Source organism: Ranitomeya variabilis, chromosome 4 (assembly GCF_051348905.1).
Source record: "Ranitomeya variabilis isolate aRanVar5 chromosome 4, aRanVar5.hap1, whole genome shotgun sequence".
NCBI classification, from domain to species: domain Eukaryota; kingdom Metazoa; phylum Chordata; class Amphibia; order Anura; family Dendrobatidae; genus Ranitomeya; species Ranitomeya variabilis.
In genome coordinates, this window is record NC_135235.1 from 642,001,179 (window position 1) to 642,019,729 (window position 18,551).

The 18,551-nt window shown below is 42.5% G+C and overlaps 1 protein-coding gene across 1 annotated transcript in view; it reads right to left on the reverse strand.

Moving 5' to 3' along the window:
• The window catches only part of LOC143768164 (uncharacterized), a 121,334-nt gene that overhangs the window by 33,144 nt on the left and 69,639 nt on the right, over positions 1-18,551 (reverse strand). The window contains exon 7 of the mRNA XM_077256853.1: positions 2,497-3,107. Within this exon, the coding sequence (XP_077112968.1) occupies positions 2,497-3,107 (611 nt within the window). The remainder of the gene's footprint in view (positions 1-2,496; positions 3,108-18,551) is intronic.

Genomic DNA, 18,551 nt, shown 5'->3' on the forward strand with positions numbered 1-18,551 from the left:
TGGTATGGACTTTTCATAGATGACGTCCTCATCATATGATGCGGATGTGAGGCGTCTATATGGAAATTTTTTACATTAATAATAATATGGATAATATTCAATTTTCGTGGGTTTTTCATAGTTCTAATATCTCTTTCCTTGATGTTTCCTTACTTAGGAACCCCCAAAAAATGAATTTAAAGTGTGCATTGTACAGAAAACCTACTGCAGGGAACTCACTTTTGTCTGCCATCATTAGTCACCCCAAACACATCATACATAATTTGCCAGTAGGTGAATATGTAAGGTGCTGTACTTTGGACAGTAAGAATATATCTGAATGATCTATTATTGATTCAGGTTTTTGTGAACGTGGCTATTCTAATCATATATTGAATCAAGCCAAAACGGTTGGCAATTGTAAAACTAGAGCTGATTATTGATCACAAACTAAAAAAGATAAGAAAAATGAAAAAACACCAATCACTATGTATTTACCAATTCTCTACGCTGACAAATCCCCCAAAATTATTTTACAAACAAGTTGCAAGTTTGTTTTAAAATGTGGAACCACAGTTGGGAATTACATCTCCCCTAGTGACCACCCTAATAAGGGCAAAAAGATGCGTTAAGAACGGTGAATTGGCTATTAGTGTCCCTTATAGATGTGGACAGAAGTCATGTGGACTATGTTCACGAATGTATAACACAAAGAAGTGCATATCTGCTCCAGATGGAAAGGAATATACTATCAATTCTTTTATTAATTGCAGCATTATCTATACAGTTTGTTATTACATGTGAGAAATGCAAACTACAATATGTGGGGTGCACCATTAGACCGCAACGAAGACACATCTCTAAACAAATATGATGCGCAAAACAAGATTACTCGCAGCTTATCAGGTGCCTCCAAACATTTTCTTAATTACCATAAGGGTGATGTGGGTACACTAAGGGTTAACGCTATTTAAATGGTTTCTCCACCCAAAAAGGGAGGGGATAGATCACATATTCTACATCAAAAAGAAGCATCATGGATATTCAAATTAGACACTAGAATTCCCAGGGTATGAATATTAAAGGGAACCTGTCACCTCAAATTGGCGGGATATGTAAATGCCTTTTTTTCCGGTCCGATGGGCGGCGTTTTGTCTTCATTTCTCCACCCCATCCGTCCCTGTGGTCTGCAATATGTTCGAGAATTAGAGTACGTGTGCTCCATGGTTCGCGCGTGCGCAATGCAATCTTCGCTCACGCAGTATGCTTAGCCCAACTGCGGGCAAAGCCGAAAAGCATTACTGCGGACCACAGGGACGGATGGGGTAGAGAAATGAAGGAAATGCCGCCCATCAGACCGGAAAAAAGGCAATTACATATCCCGCCAATTTGAGGTGACAGGTTCCCTTTAAAATGGCCCTTTTATATATACATTGAGGTCTAGTTGTTTTTCTTTATTTTTCTAATTTTTTACCCATACGAATATTGATTTGCTCATATGACTTCCGTATCTTTGGAATCAGGGTATCTTTTCCCACAATATACTGCTCAAATAAGATAGTAAAAACCTGCTGACTAGTAATAGACACATGTGCTCAGATAAGGTGCTCGTGTGCAGAGTGACTTTGCTCGAATAATATGTTCGAGTCCCCGCAGCTGCATGTCTCGTAGCTGTTAAGACAGCCGCAACACATGTAATGCAGGGATTGCCTGTTTGTTAGGCAGTCCCTGCATGCGTTGAGGCTGTCGAACAGCTACGAAACATGCAGCTGCGGGGACTCGAACATATTATTTGAGCATGTCAAAGTCACTCAGCACACCAGCATGATCTGATAACACCTTTATCACTACTGCTGACAGATTTCCTTTAACACTTTATGGACTGGGTGATTACTGTTTTTGCTATGTCGATTTTTTTTGTCTTCCCTTCTTTTAAGAGCCAGAACTTTTTTCCAACAACATGTGTGTATGTTTTTAGATTTGTTTTGAAGGTTTGTTTTGTGTGTGGTACGAATATGGATACTACTTAACACCAATAATAATAATACTATTTAATAAAAAAATTTATTTCTATAGCACCAACATATTCCACAGCACTTTACATTTAAGAGGGGACTTGTACAAACAATAAAGATTAAATACATAATTCAACAGATATCAAGAAAAGTGAGGGCCCTGCTCACTAGCTTACAATCTATGAGAAGAAAAGGTCATGGAATTATGGACCTGACAGGATCACAAGACATGTTAATGACATGAATGAGAAGAAAAGGAAACATTTTCAAAACTTCTTTATCTATTCAGTATTGAATATGAGCACCATGTACAGAAATACACACACAAACGCTCTGACAGGCTATCAATGAGGTTATTAATGGTTGTCTGAGAAATGTTCTGCCACGCTGAATGCATTTGAGGATGCAAATCAGCAAAATCTTCTGCTGGCAGCTCCTTTTGCAGTTCCATTTGCAAACTCCCCTGTGTGAGTTCTCTGATGTTTACCAAGATCTGATTTCACATTAAAACATTTCCGACACTCTTAACATGAAAATGGCTTCTCCCCATGTGAGTTCTCTGATGCTTAACAAGATTTGATTTATCATTAAAACGTCTCCCACATTCTGAACATGAATATGGCTTCTCCCCTGTGTGAGTTCTCCTATGTTTAACAAGATCTGATTTCACATTAAAACATTTCCCGCATTCTGAACATGAAAATGGCTTCTCCCCTGTATGAATTCTCTGATGCCTAACAAGATTTGATTTCACGTTAAAACACTTTCCACACTCTGAACATGAAAATGGCTTTTCTCCTGTGTGAATTCTCTGATGTGCAACAAGTCTTGACTTTATAGTGTAATATTTCCCACATTCTGAACATATTTCTCCTATATGAGCCATTTCATGTTCAACAGCACTCTTGTAACTTTTGCTTTGCATACTGGTGTTTGATGAAGTAGATGAAAGGAACTGCTGAAAAAGGTCAAATGAAAGATTTTTTCTGAGATGGGCTGGAGGTGTGTCTGGGATAATGAAATATTCATCACATGTATCTGAGGTGATACCATGATCATGTGCAGTAAAATCTGAAAATAGCAGATGTCCCTCTGAGCTCCTGGTACAGTCATCTGCCAAGAATAAAACTGATTTTATTATTTTTCAATAACACTTTATTCAAACTATATGAAAATTTATATTATTCTATATTTTATAACATTGTCAAATACAAATTATAATATGATTCGGTTATCAAGTGAATAAGACCTCAAAGCAATGACTAATAGACTATGATGTTAGGCTACTAGATTATGTTCTTTCAATTTCTTCACTTCTCTGTTGAAGTGCACAGTTCATGTTTCATTGTGCCTGTCACCAATCATTTCCAGTTACATGTTCAGTGGAGACTCAAGGGTAAATCAGTTCTGTTAGGAGGAGTCAGTCTTGTACCCTCCCTGACTGCTACATACAGTCTATCGTGTTCAGTATACGGTATATTGTTTTTGCTTTTTTTGGGGAATCTGAAATATTGAAAAAGAATGTGCAGCTGTGTCATGTATGAGCCATGGCTTTCAGTCTTTGATTAGTCCACAGATCACCTAATTTAAAGGATATGGACACCTTTATGCACAAAAAATATTTAAACACATGTGTGTGGGTATGTAAACTTTTGAGCACAACGTGAAAACAAGGAGAGGAGCTATCTGTAGAACCGATCATGAATTTCTGGCAGCAAAGATTGAAGTGAAGCTGCAAAAACAGACTAGACAACAAGCCATTTCCTACTTTAATTTGACCAAGAAGACTATTATTAGGGTATGTGCACACGTCAGGAATTCTTGCAGAAATTTCCTGAAGAAAACCGGAAATTTTCTGCAAGAAATCCGCATTTTTTTTTTTTGCGTTTTTTCCCGTTTTTTTCGCGTTTTTTTTAGCATTTTGCAAGCGAAATTAGCTTGCAGAATGCTAAAGTTTTCCAAGCGATCTGTAGCATCGCTTGGAAAACTGACTGACAGGTTGGTCACACTTGTCAAACATAGTGTTTGTCAAGTGTGACCAACTTTTTACTATAGATGCTGCCTATGCAGCATCAATAGTAAAAGATAGAATGTTTAAAAATAATAAAAAAAATTAAAAAAATGGTTATACTCACCTGCAGACAGCCGATCTCCTCAGCGGCATCCGTTCCTATAGATGGTGTGTGTGTGCAGGACCTTCGATGACGTCGCGGTCACGGGAGCGGTCACATGAGTGGTCATGCGACCAATCACAAGACCGCGACGTCATCGCAGGTCCTTCACCACACCATCTATAGGAACGGAAGCGGCAGCATGCACCTGAGAGGCGGGAAGACTGCGGGGGCCATCGAAGGTGAGTATATGACTATTTTTTATTTTAATTCTTTTTTTTTTTACCAATTATACGGTGCCCAGTCCGTGGAGGAGAGTCTCCTCTCCTCCACCCTGGGTACCAATCGCACATAATCTGCTTACTTCCCGCATGGTGTGCACAGCCCCGTGCGGGAAGTAAGCAGATCGATGCATTCCTAGGTGTGCGGAATCCCCGCAATTCCGCAAATTTAATGAACATGTTGCTTTTTTTTTCCGCGATGTGATTTTTTCGCGGAAAAAAATGCAACATTTGCACAAAAAATGCGGAATACCCGGAAAATAATGGGAGGCATATGATAGCATTTTTTTCGCGTTTTTATAGCGAAAAAAAGTGAAAAAAAAACGCGAAAAATACTGAACGTGTGCACATGGCCTTACTGAAGAAGCCAGTAAGACAATAAAAAAGAGGCAGAAGATGGCCATGGTTAACAAAAGAGACCCTACAGATCATTGAAGAGATATGAATGGCAAAAACAAAAGGTAACAAGCAGGATGCAGACATCAGTATAAGACTAAAGTGAGCCATTCAACCTGGCAAAGAACTTTATTATCAAAAGATATGCACAGAGATAGATAGAGAACATATGAGAGGCAATACCAGGAAGTCATAACTAAAGATCAAAGAGATATGATGAAAGATTTAGCCAAGGGTGGGCATCTTGACAGGCATCAATGGGAACAAATTAACTTAGCTAAGGCTGTTTTCACATTTGCGTCTGTGTGCACATAGATCCGCATGCATCATGTGTGACGCCCCAGGGTCCTGGTCGTCACAGTGACATTGCTTTCATTACGGGGAGAGTGATGTTACTCTTGGAAGCGATGAAAGATCTTCTTTTATCAGGTGACACAATGCACACAACATGTTCATACTCCAGGCCATAAGGGAGAGCTCTAAACCTGTTTTAGGGTGAAGTCCCCTATAAATACATTCTGATCTGGAGGGAAAGCAGTCAGTCAGTTAGTCAGTAAGTTCAGATTAGTCAGACTGTCAGAGACAGAGGAAAAGAGCAGATCGACATAGAGTGTCAGAAGGTCTGAAGGGGCCCTGTAGTCTGAGGTACTACAGCCCCTGGAGAAAGAGAACAGAAAAGGAAAGAACATCGTTCAATGAGCGTGAAGGATAGCGAGGCACAGGATTTTGACAACAGGGGAGGACAGCTGCGAATGAGCTATCTCCCTGTGAAGCGCAAATTACAGATAGCCGGAACACCGAGGTTGTGAGGGACTCTAAGACATGCAGTTCAGCTGTCCTGCTGGTTTCTGCTGTAAGTTACCTGTCCGCCTCAATACCCAGGAGGCACAGTGACACAGAGCCTGGGTCATGATAGAGACCCTGTAAAAAGGCTCGAGTCACCTGTCATACGGGGTTGTGTCCTAACCTATATGGGGGACAGAGAAGAACTGTGAGGACCTTATCAGAAGCCATAGGCAGTAAGGGACTATAACACCACAGTGCTATAGGAAGGCTTTTAACTCCACATGGTAAAAGGGAACTCTGGATTCGCTTCCAAGCTGGCCAGACCCTGCCTGTACCTGTGATCTGGTGCCCTGGACTGTGGCTGCCTGCTACCATCAGTAAACCAGGTAAAGAGACTGCACCCCTGTGTCCTCTGTTCTTTACTGCACTGTTCACCATTTCCATCCACACACGGGAGCCCTGGGGACGTACTTCACCTGTGGGAAGTTATACCATCTAGCTGCCATACCATCACCCCAGGGGACCCCTTTAAGCAGCGTCGGTCCCTACTGTCCGAACACCACATGTGGCGTCATGAACAAACTTTATTCCTAAAACCCCTCTAAAGATTTTCCGTTTTACATGGGTGCCCAGGGCCACGGACCGGGTCACCGCCACGTGACATCCCCCTGTGAGTACCGGACCCGGTACAGAGTACCCCACGGCCCTGGCGGGTGACTCACATGCGGACATATATTTAAATATTGTAGATGAGATGAAGTAATGAGGGCACTCACCGGTCTTCAGTAAAAACACTTCTTTATTTAGAACAAGACATCCAGAGAAAAGGCAGCGGCCGGGGGAGAGAGAGGGAGCAGGGGTGGACGACGGCCGTTTCGCGCTTGTCCTGCGCTTCTACGGGTCGATTAGTGTTCAGGGCTGGCGACAGATATAGTGCACCGGGCTGGACACCTCCCACCGCTCAGTCCCTCCCACCAACCGGAAACTACACTAAGCACAAAGTTAAAACACAATAAAAGGACAATGTTAAAAACAAACAATAGCGGAGTATATACATTGCGAGAAATACATTGCAGCCGATAACTAAGTAAACTATACAGAAAGAATTCAAACATGCCGCGCTCAGCGAAAACCAATCCTGTTTAATCAATGGACCAGGAACACCTACGCCACCTACAGGAAAATGGACATATCGACCCTGTCATTGAAGCCAAGCGGACCCATAGCGCCACTGCGCAGGATCCACCTGGCCTCACATCTCAACAGGAGATTATCCAAATCGCCACCCTGAATCGGCAGGACAACCTTCTCAATGCCAGCAAAGGTAAGACAATCATTCCTGCCTCCATGTTTCTCCTTTATGTGAGTAATGAGTCGCGGGACCCCTTTGCCGGACACCACAGACCTACAGTGTTCCCGAAACCGAATATACATCGGCCGAATAGTTTTGCCGATGTAAAAGTACCTGCAGGGGCAATACACAATGTACACTATGTGGTCAGTCTTACAGGTAATGAAATCATTGACCATATGAGAAATGGATCCTATTTGGAGACATCGATCTGTGAGATGCTGCTGGCAACAAGGACAATGGCCGCACCTAAAGTTCCCTTTAAGAGATACCCCTTTAAGCCAATTAGTACTAGGTTTAACTACCCGATTTCTTACTAATTTGTCCCGCAATCTGACACTCCTCCTATTGGCTATAAGTGGGCCTCTAGCAACTATATCAGTTAGGTCTTTGTCTCTTTCTAAAAGGTGCCAATTCTTTTTAATTGCCAACCTAATTTGTTGGTCCATGTTACCAAATTTGAAACAGAAATTAAATCTTCTATTATTCTCTTTTTTCTGTGTTTGATGTGGAAGTTTATTCACTTTATTTATTGTCCTCTCATTCGTTACTCTAGCTAGGGCTGGTGTTAACACGCTCTCTGGGTAACCTCTATTTCTAAATCTTGCCCTCATTTCATCTGCTTGGCGTGCGAACCCTTCCTCAGTGTTATTCACCCTACTGGTCCTCAAAAATTGGCTATATGGCACAGCCCGTTTGGTGTGCAGAGGGTGATAGCTGTTGTAATGCATGAGTGTATTTACTGCAACCGGTTTTCGAAAAAGGGAGGTACATATCCTACCATCTTTAATTTCTACCAGGACATCTAGAAACTCTAACCGTTCACCTCCGAACACCGATGTGAAGGTCATATTAAGATCATTAGTGCAATTTAGATATGTCACGAATTGGTCAAAGGTTCCCTTAGGGCCATCCCAAATTATTACAATGTCATCGACATATCTACGGAAGTATTTAATATGCTGTAAAAAAATGTTGTCATCTGAATACACAAATTTCTCTTCAAAAAATCCAAGGAACAAATTCGCAAAAGTGCAAGCTACCGGGGTCCCCATCGCAGTACCCTCTTGCTGTAAGTACCAATCCTCAAGAAAAGTAAACACATTGTGGGTCAAAATAAATTTTAGACCTTCACAAACAAAATTAATAAAATTATCACTTTTGTCTGTTGTTTTCAAGATAGTATTAATGGTATTAACCCCAGCTATTTGTGGGATCTTGGTGTAAAGGCTTTCGACGTCTATCGACGCCAATGAAAAGCCATCCTGCCAATCAAAACCTTGTAAACTATCTAGAAAAGAATTGGTATCTTTCAGATAAGACGGAATGTTTTTCAGCATAGGGCGCAACAACCAATCCAAGTACTGGGATAGTGGTTCAGTGAGCGAACCTATCCCAGATACTATGGGACGTCCAGGAGGACATGTGATGGATTTGTGCACTTTGGGGATGTAGTACCAATGGGGTCTGGTGGGGAACCCCGGTAGCAAGCTTTCCGCTTTCTTCTGCGAAATTGTGCCTAATACAACATATCTCCTTAAATAGGATCTTAATTCCTCTTTAAACTTCTGTGTGGGATTTTTTGGAAGCAATCTGTAGACTGTTTTGTCCGATAATTGCCTCAATGCTTCATTAATATAGTCAGTCCTGGGTAATAAAACAATTTTTCCCCCTTTATCAGCGGCCCTGACTATAGTGTCTTCCCAAGCTTTGATCTCATTTAACGCCTTCTGTTCTTTGGACGTGATGTTATTGGTGGCTTTATGGTATACCAATGCCTCTACGTCCTTTATGACCTGAGCTTCAAATAGGTCGATCATATTACCTGGAGAAGTAACTGGCATGAATCTGGACGGAACACCTCCTCTAAAGGGTGCCGTGTCTGTAACCCCTTCATTAGCGATTCTGCCAGATTCATCTCCCCAACTTAACAGTAATGCTGCATCCTCCCTCATGTCTGCCAAAGCCCCCGTGCCCGCCATGAACCCCAAAGGACCGATCTTGACAGGACTCTCTCCTTCTAGAACGTTACTGGAGGCACCTTTATTAACAAAATTTTTAAAAAGATGAATTTTTCTAATGGATTTAAATAAATCAATCTTAAATTCCGTCAAGTCAAATTCCTCTGGGATACTATAGTTTAAACCTTTAGATAATAATGACAAGTGATCTGAGGTCAGAATGTGGTCAGTCAAATTTAAGACCACCTCTTCTGGAGGAACAACTAATACTTCTTTGTCCAAGCAACGTGTCTCCGTTTCCGCTGCTTTCTCATCTCTCCTCCATCGTTTCTTTCTTCCGCCCCTCCGGGTCTTTCTCCTAAAGGGGTGGATGCTCTTATGGTCTCCATATCAGTAACGGCCAACGTATCCATGGAACCTGCTGAAGTACCCGCACTGTCACTGAGGCTGGACTCCGATTCTGTAGTAAGGTAATCCCTCTGACGATTTTTACCATGAAACCCAGTTTTTTTCCTCTTCCAATTAGCGGTGTTTCTGTTTTTACCATAACTATCATTAGGGGCATTCCAAGAAAAAATACGACCGCTGTCAAAGTCTGCTTTGTCGCGTATATATTTATCCCTTTTCCTTTGTTTGATGTTAGCTTGAATGGGTATTAGCTTGTTTTCCAATTTTTTCTGGCAAACCCCCCATTGGTTTTCTGTGAATCTTGTTTTTAACTCTTCCTGTGTTTTACTGAGCTCGGCACTTACATTCTCATAGTTCTGCAGATTAGTTCTGAGGACTAATGCCAAAAGATCTTGTGAGCATTTCAGCATTATTCCTTCCCATTCCTTGCGGAACGCTGCATTCTCGTTATGCTGAGAGATTTGTTTCCATACTCTTAGACCTCGCGGGACTCGCCCGCTGTCAACGTAGGAATTCAAAGATTTATTTGTCCAAAATAACTTCACTTCTCTCTCAGCCAAATGTGTCATTTTAAACTCCAACGCCTTAGTGCTTAGAGAACGTGTTTCATCCACCTGCTCGCACTCTCTAAAATAATTGTCAACATCCACCCGGCCCGCTTGTAATCCTGCTCTGGGAGCTACAGACGGAAGCTCCATATGTTCCATAATGAATTAATTAACTCCCACGAAGTCCGTGCAAGTGGTAAAAATTCTGAAAAGGCGTGCTCTTCTCACAACAAATGATGAGTCAATGCAACAAAAAGAAAAAAACTGAGCGGCACAGCCTTGTAAATCAGAAAACCAGCTGTGGAATATGCGTGGGACGCACAAATGGAGAACTCCTTATAGCCAAATCAAGTGTGACCCCGGTGCTCCTCAACAGAAACAAAGTCCATGCATAAATATTGTAGATGAGATGAAGTAATGAGGGCACTCACCGGTCTTCAGTAAAAACACTTCTTTATTTAGAACAAGACATCCAGAGAAAAGGCAGCGGCCGGGGGAGAGAGAGGGAGCAGGGGTGGACGACGGCCGTTTCGCGCTTGTCCTGCGCTTCTACGGGTCGATTAGTGTTCAGGGCTGGCGACAGATATAGTGCACCGGGCTGGACACCTCCCACCGCTCAGTCCCTCCCACCAACCGGAAACTACACTAAGCACAAAGTTAAAACACAATAAAAGGACAATGTTAAAAACAAACAATAGCGGAGTATATACATTGCGAGAAATACATTGCAGCCGATAACTAAGTAAACTATACAGAAAGAATTCAAACATGCCGCGCTCAGCGAAAACCAATCCTGTTTAATCAATGGACCAGGAACACCTACGCCACCTACAGGAAAATGGACATATCGACCCTGTCATTGAAGCCAAGCGGACCCATAGCGCCACTGCGCAGGATCCACCTGGCCTCACATCTCAACAGGAGATTATCCAAATCGCCACCCTGAATCGGCAGGACAACCTTCTCAATGCCAGCAAAGGTAAGACAATCATTCCTGCCTCCATGTTTCTCCTTTATGTGAGTAATGAGTCGCGGGACCCCTTTGCCGGACACCACAGACCTACAGTGTTCCCGAAACCGAATATACATCGGCCGAATAGTTTTGCCGATGTAAAAGTACCTGCAGGGGCAATACACAATGTACACTATGTGGTCAGTCTTACAGGTAATGAAATCATTGACCATATGAGAAATGGATCCTATTTGGAGACATCGATCTGTGAGATGCTGCTGGCAACAAGGACAATGGCCGCACCTAAAGTTCCCTTTAAGAGATACCCCTTTAAGCCAATTAGTACTAGGTTTAACTACCCGATTTCTTACTAATTTGTCCCGCAATCTGACACTCCTCCTATTGGCTATAAGTGGGCCTCTAGCAACTATATCAGTTAGGTCTTTGTCTCTTTCTAAAAGGTGCCAATTCTTTTTAATTGCCAACCTAATTTGTTGGTCCATGTTACCAAATTTGAAACAGAAATTAAATCTTCTATTATTCTCTTTTTTCTGTGTTTGATGTGGAAGTTTATTCACTTTATTTATTGTCCTCTCATTCGTTACTCTAGCTAGGGCTGGTGTTAACACGCTCTCTGGGTAACCTCTATTTCTAAATCTTGCCCTCATTTCATCTGCTTGGCGTGCGAACCCTTCCTCAGTGTTATTCACCCTACTGGTCCTCAAAAATTGGCTATATGGCACAGCCCGTTTGGTGTGCAGAGGGTGATAGCTGTTGTAATGCATGAGTGTATTTACTGCAACCGGTTTTCGAAAAAGGGAGGTACATATCCTACCATCTTTAATTTCTACCAGGACATCTAGAAACTCTAACCGTTCACCTCCGAACACCGATGTGAAGGTCATATTAAGATCATTAGTGCAATTTAGATATGTCACGAATTGGTCAAAGGTTCCCTTAGGGCCATCCCAAATTATTACAATGTCATCGACATATCTACGGAAGTATTTAATATGCTGTAAAAAAATGTTGTCATCTGAATACACAAATTTCTCTTCAAAAAATCCAAGGAACAAATTCGCAAAAGTGCAAGCTACCGGGGTCCCCATCGCAGTACCCTCTTGCTGTAAGTACCAATCCTCAAGAAAAGTAAACACATTGTGGGTCAAAATAAATTTTAGACCTTCACAAACAAAATTAATAAAATTATCACTTTTGTCTGTTGTTTTCAAGATAGTATTAATGGTATTAACCCCAGCTATTTGTGGGATCTTGGTGTAAAGGCTTTCGACGTCTATCGACGCCAATGAAAAGCCATCCTGCCAATCAAAACCTTGTAAACTATCTAGAAAAGAATTGGTATCTTTCAGATAAGACGGAATGTTTTTCAGCATAGGGCGCAACAACCAATCCAAGTACTGGGATAGTGGTTCAGTGAGCGAACCTATCCCAGATACTATGGGACGTCCAGGAGGACATGTGATGGATTTGTGCACTTTGGGGATGTAGTACCAATGGGGTCTGGTGGGGAACCCCGGTAGCAAGCTTTCCGCTTTCTTCTGCGAAATTGTGCCTAATACAACATATCTCCTTAAATAGGATCTTAATTCCTCTTTAAACTTCTGTGTGGGATTTTTTGGAAGCAATCTGTAGACTGTTTTGTCCGATAATTGCCTCAATGCTTCATTAATATAGTCAGTCCTGGGTAATAAAACAATTTTTCCCCCTTTATCAGCGGCCCTGACTATAGTGTCTTCCCAAGCTTTGATCTCATTTAACGCCTTCTGTTCTTTGGACGTGATGTTATTGGTGGCTTTATGGTATACCAATGCCTCTACGTCCTTTATGACCTGAGCTTCAAATAGGTCGATCATATTACCTGGAGAAGTAACTGGCATGAATCTGGACGGAACACCTCCTCTAAAGGGTGCCGTGTCTGTAACCCCTTCATTAGCGATTCTGCCAGATTCATCTCCCCAACTTAACAGTAATGCTGCATCCTCCCTCATGTCTGCCAAAGCCCCCGTGCCCGCCATGAACCCCAAAGGACCGATCTTGACAGGACTCTCTCCTTCTAGAACGTTACTGGAGGCACCTTTATTAACAAAATTTTTAAAAAGATGAATTTTTCTAATGGATTTAAATAAATCAATCTTAAATTCCGTCAAGTCAAATTCCTCTGGGATACTATAGTTTAAACCTTTAGATAATAATGACAAGTGATCTGAGGTCAGAATGTGGTCAGTCAAATTTAAGACCACCTCTTCTGGAGGAACAACTAATACTTCTTTGTCCAAGCAACGTGTCTCCGTTTCCGCTGCTTTCTCATCTCTCCTCCATCGTTTCTTTCTTCCGCCCCTCCGGGTCTTTCTCCTAAAGGGGTGGATGCTCTTATGGTCTCCATATCAGTAACGGCCAACGTATCCATGGAACCTGCTGAAGTACCCGCACTGTCACTGAGGCTGGACTCCGATTCTGTAGTAAGGTAATCCCTCTGACGATTTTTACCATGAAACCCAGTTTTTTTCCTCTTCCAATTAGCGGTGTTTCTGTTTTTACCATAACTATCATTAGGGGCATTCCAAGAAAAAATACGACCGCTGTCAAAGTCTGCTTTGTCGCGTATATATTTATCCCTTTTCCTTTGTTTGATGTTAGCTTGAATGGGTATTAGCTTGTTTTCCAATTTTTTCTGGCAAACCCCCCATTGGTTTTCTGTGAATCTTGTTTTTAACTCTTCCTGTGTTTTACTGAGCTCGGCACTTACATTCTCATAGTTCTGCAGATTAGTTCTGAGGACTAATGCCAAAAGATCTTGTGAGCATTTCAGCATTATTCCTTCCCATTCCTTGCGGAATTCAGGGTGGCGATTTGGATAATCTCCTGTTGAGATGTGAGGCCAGGTGGATCCTGCGCAGTGGCGCTATGGGTCCGCTTGGCTTCAATGACAGGGTCGATATGTCCATTTTCCTGTAGGTGGCGTAGGTGTTCCTGGTCCATTGATTAAACAGGATTGGTTTTCGCTGAGCGCGGCATGTTTGAATTCTTTCTGTATAGTTTACTTAGTTATCGGCTGCAATGTATTTCTCGCAATGTATATACTCCGCTATTGTTTATTTTTAACATTGTCCTTTTATTGTGTTTTAACTTTGTGCTTAGTGTAGTTTCCGGTTGGTGGGAGGGACTGAGCGGTGGGAGGTGTCCAGCCCGGTGCACTATATCTGTCGCCAGCCCTGAACACTAATCGACCCGTAGAAGCGCAGGACAAGCGCGAAACGGCCGTCGTCCACCCCTGCTCCCTCTCTCTCCCCCGGCCGCTGCCTTTTCTCTGGATGTCTTGTTCTAAATAAAGAAGTGTTTTTACTGAAGACCGGTGAGTGCCCTCATTACTTCATCTCATCTACAATATTTATGCATGGACTTTGTTTCTGTTGAGGAGCACCGGGGTCACACTTGATTTGGCTATAAGGAGTTCTCCATTTGTGCGTCCCACGCATATTCCACAGCTGGTTTTCTGATTTACAAGGCTGTGCCGCTCAGTTTTTTTCTTTTTGTTGCATTGACTCATCATTTGTTGTGAGAAGAGCACGCCTTTTCAGAATTTTTACCACTTGCACGTACTTCGTGGGAGTTAATTAATTCATTATGGAACATATGGAGCTTCCGTCTGTAGCTCCCAGAGCAGGATTACAAGCGGGCCGGGTGGATGTTGACAATTATTTTAGAGAGTGCGAGCAGGTGGATGAAACACGTTCTCTAAGCACTAAGGCGTTGGAGTTTAAAATGACACATTTGGCTGAGAGAGAAGTGAAGTTATTTTGGACAAATAAATCTTTGAATTCCTACGTTGACAGCGGGCGAGTCCCGCGAGGTCTAAGAGTATGGAAACAAATCTCTCAGCATAACGAGAATGCAGCGTTCCGCAAGGAATGGGAAGGAATAATGCTGAAATGCTCACAAGATCTTTTGGCATTAGTCCTCAGAACTAATCTGCAGAACTATGAGAATGTAAGTGCCGAGCTCAGTAAAACACAGGAAGAGTTAAAAACAAGATTCACAGAAAACCAATGGGGGGTTTGCCAGAAAAAATTGGAAAACAAGCTAATACCCATTCAAGCTAACATCAAACAAAGGAAAAGGGATAAATATATACGCGACAAAGCAGACTTTGACAGCGGTCGTATTTTTTCTTGGAATGCCCCTAATGATAGTTATGGTAAAAACAGAAACACCGCTAATTGGAAGAGGAAAAAAACTGGGTTTCATGGTAAAAATCGTCAGAGGGATTACCTTACTACAGAATCGGAGTCCAGCCTCAGTGACAGTGCGGGTACTTCAGCAGGTTCCATGGATACGTTGGCCGTTACTGATATGGAGACCATAAGAGCATCCACCCCTTTAGGAGAAAGACCCGGAGGGGCGGAAGAAAGAAACGATGGAGGAGAGATGAGAAAGCAGCGGAAACGGAGACACGTTGCTTGGACAAAGAAGTATTAGTTGTTCCTCCAGAAGAGGTGGTCTTAAATTTGACTGACCACATTCTGACCTCAGATCACTTGTCATTATTATCTAAAGGTTTAAACTATAGTATCCCAGAGGAATTTGACTTGACGGAATTTAAGATTGATTTATTTAAATCCATTAGAAAAATTCATCTTTTTAAAAATTTTGTTAATAAAGGTGCCTCCAGTAACGTTCTAGAAGGAGAGAGTCCTGTCAAGATCGGTCCTTTGGGGTTCATGGCGGGCACGGGGGCTTTGGCAGACATGAGGGAGGATGCAGCATTACTGTTAAGTTGGGGAGATGAATCTGGCAGAATCGCTAATGAAGGGGTTACAGACACGGCACCCTTTAGAGGAGGTGTTCCGTCCAGATTCATGCCAGTTACTTCTCCAGGTAATATGATCGACCTATTTGAAGCTCAGGTCATAAAGGACGTAGAGGCATTGGTATACCATAAAGCCACCAATAACATCACGTCCAAAGAACAGAAGGCGTTAAATGAGATCAAAGCTTGGGAAGACACTATAGTCAGGGCCGCTGATAAAGGGGGAAAAATTGTTTTATTACCCAGGACTGACTATATTAATGAAGCATTGAGGCAATTATCGGACAAAACAGTCTACAGATTGCTTCCAAAAAATCCCACACAGAAGTTTAAAGAGGAATTAAGATCCTATTTAAGGAGATATGTTGTATTAGGCACAATTTCGCAGAAGAAAGCGGAAAGCTTGCTACCGGGGTTCCCCACCAGACCCCATTGGTACTACATCCCCAAAGTGCACAAATCCATCACATGTCCTCCTGGACGTCCCATAGTATCTGGGATAGGTTCGCTCACTGAACCACTATCCCAGTACTTGGATTGGTTGTTGCGCCCTATGCTGAAAAACATTCCGTCTTATCTGAAAGATACCAATTCTTTTCTAGATAGTTTACAAGGTTTTGATTGGCAGGATGGCTTTTCATTGGCGTCGATAGACGTCGAAAGCCTTTACACCAAGATCCCACAAATAGCTGGGGTTAATACCATTAATACTATCTTGAAAACAACAGACAAAAGTGATAATTTTATTAATTTTGTTTGTGAAGGTCTAAAATTTATTTTGACCCACAATGTGTTTACTTTTCTTGAGGATTGGTACTTACAGCAAGAGGGTACTGCGATGGGGACCCCGGTAGCTTGCACTTTTGCGAATTTGTTCCTTGGATTTTTTGAAGAGAAATTTGTGTATTCAGATGACAACATTTTTTTACAGCATATTAAATACTTCCGTAGATATGTCGATGACATTGTAATAATTTGGGATGGCCCTAAGGGAACCTTTGACCAATTCGTGACATATCTAAATTGCACTAATGATCTTAATATGACCTTCACATCGGTGTTCGGAGGTGAACGGTTAGAGTTTCTAGATGTCCTGGTAGAAATTAAAGATGGTAGGATATGTACCTCCCTTTTTCGAAAACCGGTTGCAGTAAATACACTCATGCATTACAACAGCTATCACCCTCTGCACACCAAACGGGCTGTGCCATATAGCCAATTTTTGAGGACCAGTAGGGTGAATAACACTGAGGAAGGGTTCGCACGCCAAGCAGATGAAATGAGGGCAAGATTTAGAAATAGAGGTTACCCAGAGAGCGTGTTAACACCAGCCCTAGCTAGAGTAACGAATGAGAGGACAATAAATAAAGTGAATAAACTTCCACATCAAACACAGAAAAAAGAGAATAATAGAAGATTTAATTTCTGTTTCAAATTTGGTAACATGGACCAACAAATTAGGTTGGCAATTAAAAAGAATTGGCACCTTTTAGAAAGAGACAAAGACCTAACTGATATAGTTGCTAGAGGCCCACTTATAGCCAATAGGAGGAGTGTCAGATTGCGGGACAAATTAGTAAGAAATCGGGTAGTTAAACCTAGTACTAATTGGCTTAAAGGGGTATCTCTTAAAGGGAACTTTAGGTGCGGCCATTGTCCTTGTTGCCAGCAGCATCTCACAGATCGATGTCTCCAAATAGGATCCATTTCTCATATGGTCAATGATTTCATTACCTGTAAGACTGACCACATAGTGTACATTGTGTATTGCCCCTGCAGGTACTTTTACATCGGCAAAACTATTCGGCCGATGTATATTCGGTTTCGGGAACACTGTAGGTCTGTGGTGTCCGGCAAAGGGGTCCCGCGACTCATTACTCACATAAAGGAGAAACATGGAGGCAGGAATGATTGTCTTACCTTTGCTGGCATTGAGAAGGTTGTCCTGCCGATTCAGGGTGGCGATTTGGATAATCTCCTGTTGAGATGTGAGGCCAGGTGGATCCTGCGCAGTGGCGCTATGGGTCCGCTTGGCTTCAATGACAGGGTCGATATGTCCATTTTCCTGTAGGTGGCGTAGGTGTTCCTGGTCCATTGATTAAACAGGATTGGTTTTCGCTGAGCGCGGCATGTTTGAATTCTTTCTGTATAGTTTACTTAGTTATCGGCTGCAATGTATTTCTCGCAATGTATATACTCCGCTATTGTTTGTTTTTAACATTGTCCTTTTATTGTGTTTTAACTTTGTGCTTAGTGTAGTTTCCGGTTGGTGGGAGGGACTGAGCGGTGGGAGGTGTCCAGCCCGGTGCACTATATCTGTCGCCAGCCCTGAACACTAATCGACCCGTAGAAGCGCAGGACAAGCGCGAAACGGCCGTCGTCCACCCCTGCTCCCTCTCTCTCCCCCGGCCGCTGCCTTTTCTCTGGATGTCTTGTTCTAAATAAAGAAGTGTTTTTACTGAAGACCGGTGAGTGCCCTCATTACTTCATCTCATCTACAATATTTATGCATGGACTTTGTTTCTGTTGAGGAGCACCGGGGTCACACTTGATTTGGCTATAAGGAGTTCTCCATTTGTGCGTCCCACGCATATTCCACAGCTGGTTTTCTGATTTACAAGGCTGTGCCGCTCAGTTTTTTTCTTTTTGTTGCATGGACATATATTTAACATGGTGTACGCAGGGACATGCGTTCACAAGTGGATGCGTCGTTTCGCGGTGTGCGGCGGTGTCCGGTGAACGCAACATGTTGCATATTTTTTGAGGCGTCAAATATTGCGCAATCATCCGCATGTGGATCAAAAAAAGCCTTACTGTCTATGGGAATGCATGCGTACGCAAGGGCATGTGTACGCATGCGTTCGATGCACTTGCGTACTTCGGACTGCGCATGTCCAGGAACTATTTTGAGACATGCCCATTGAGACAAACCCTC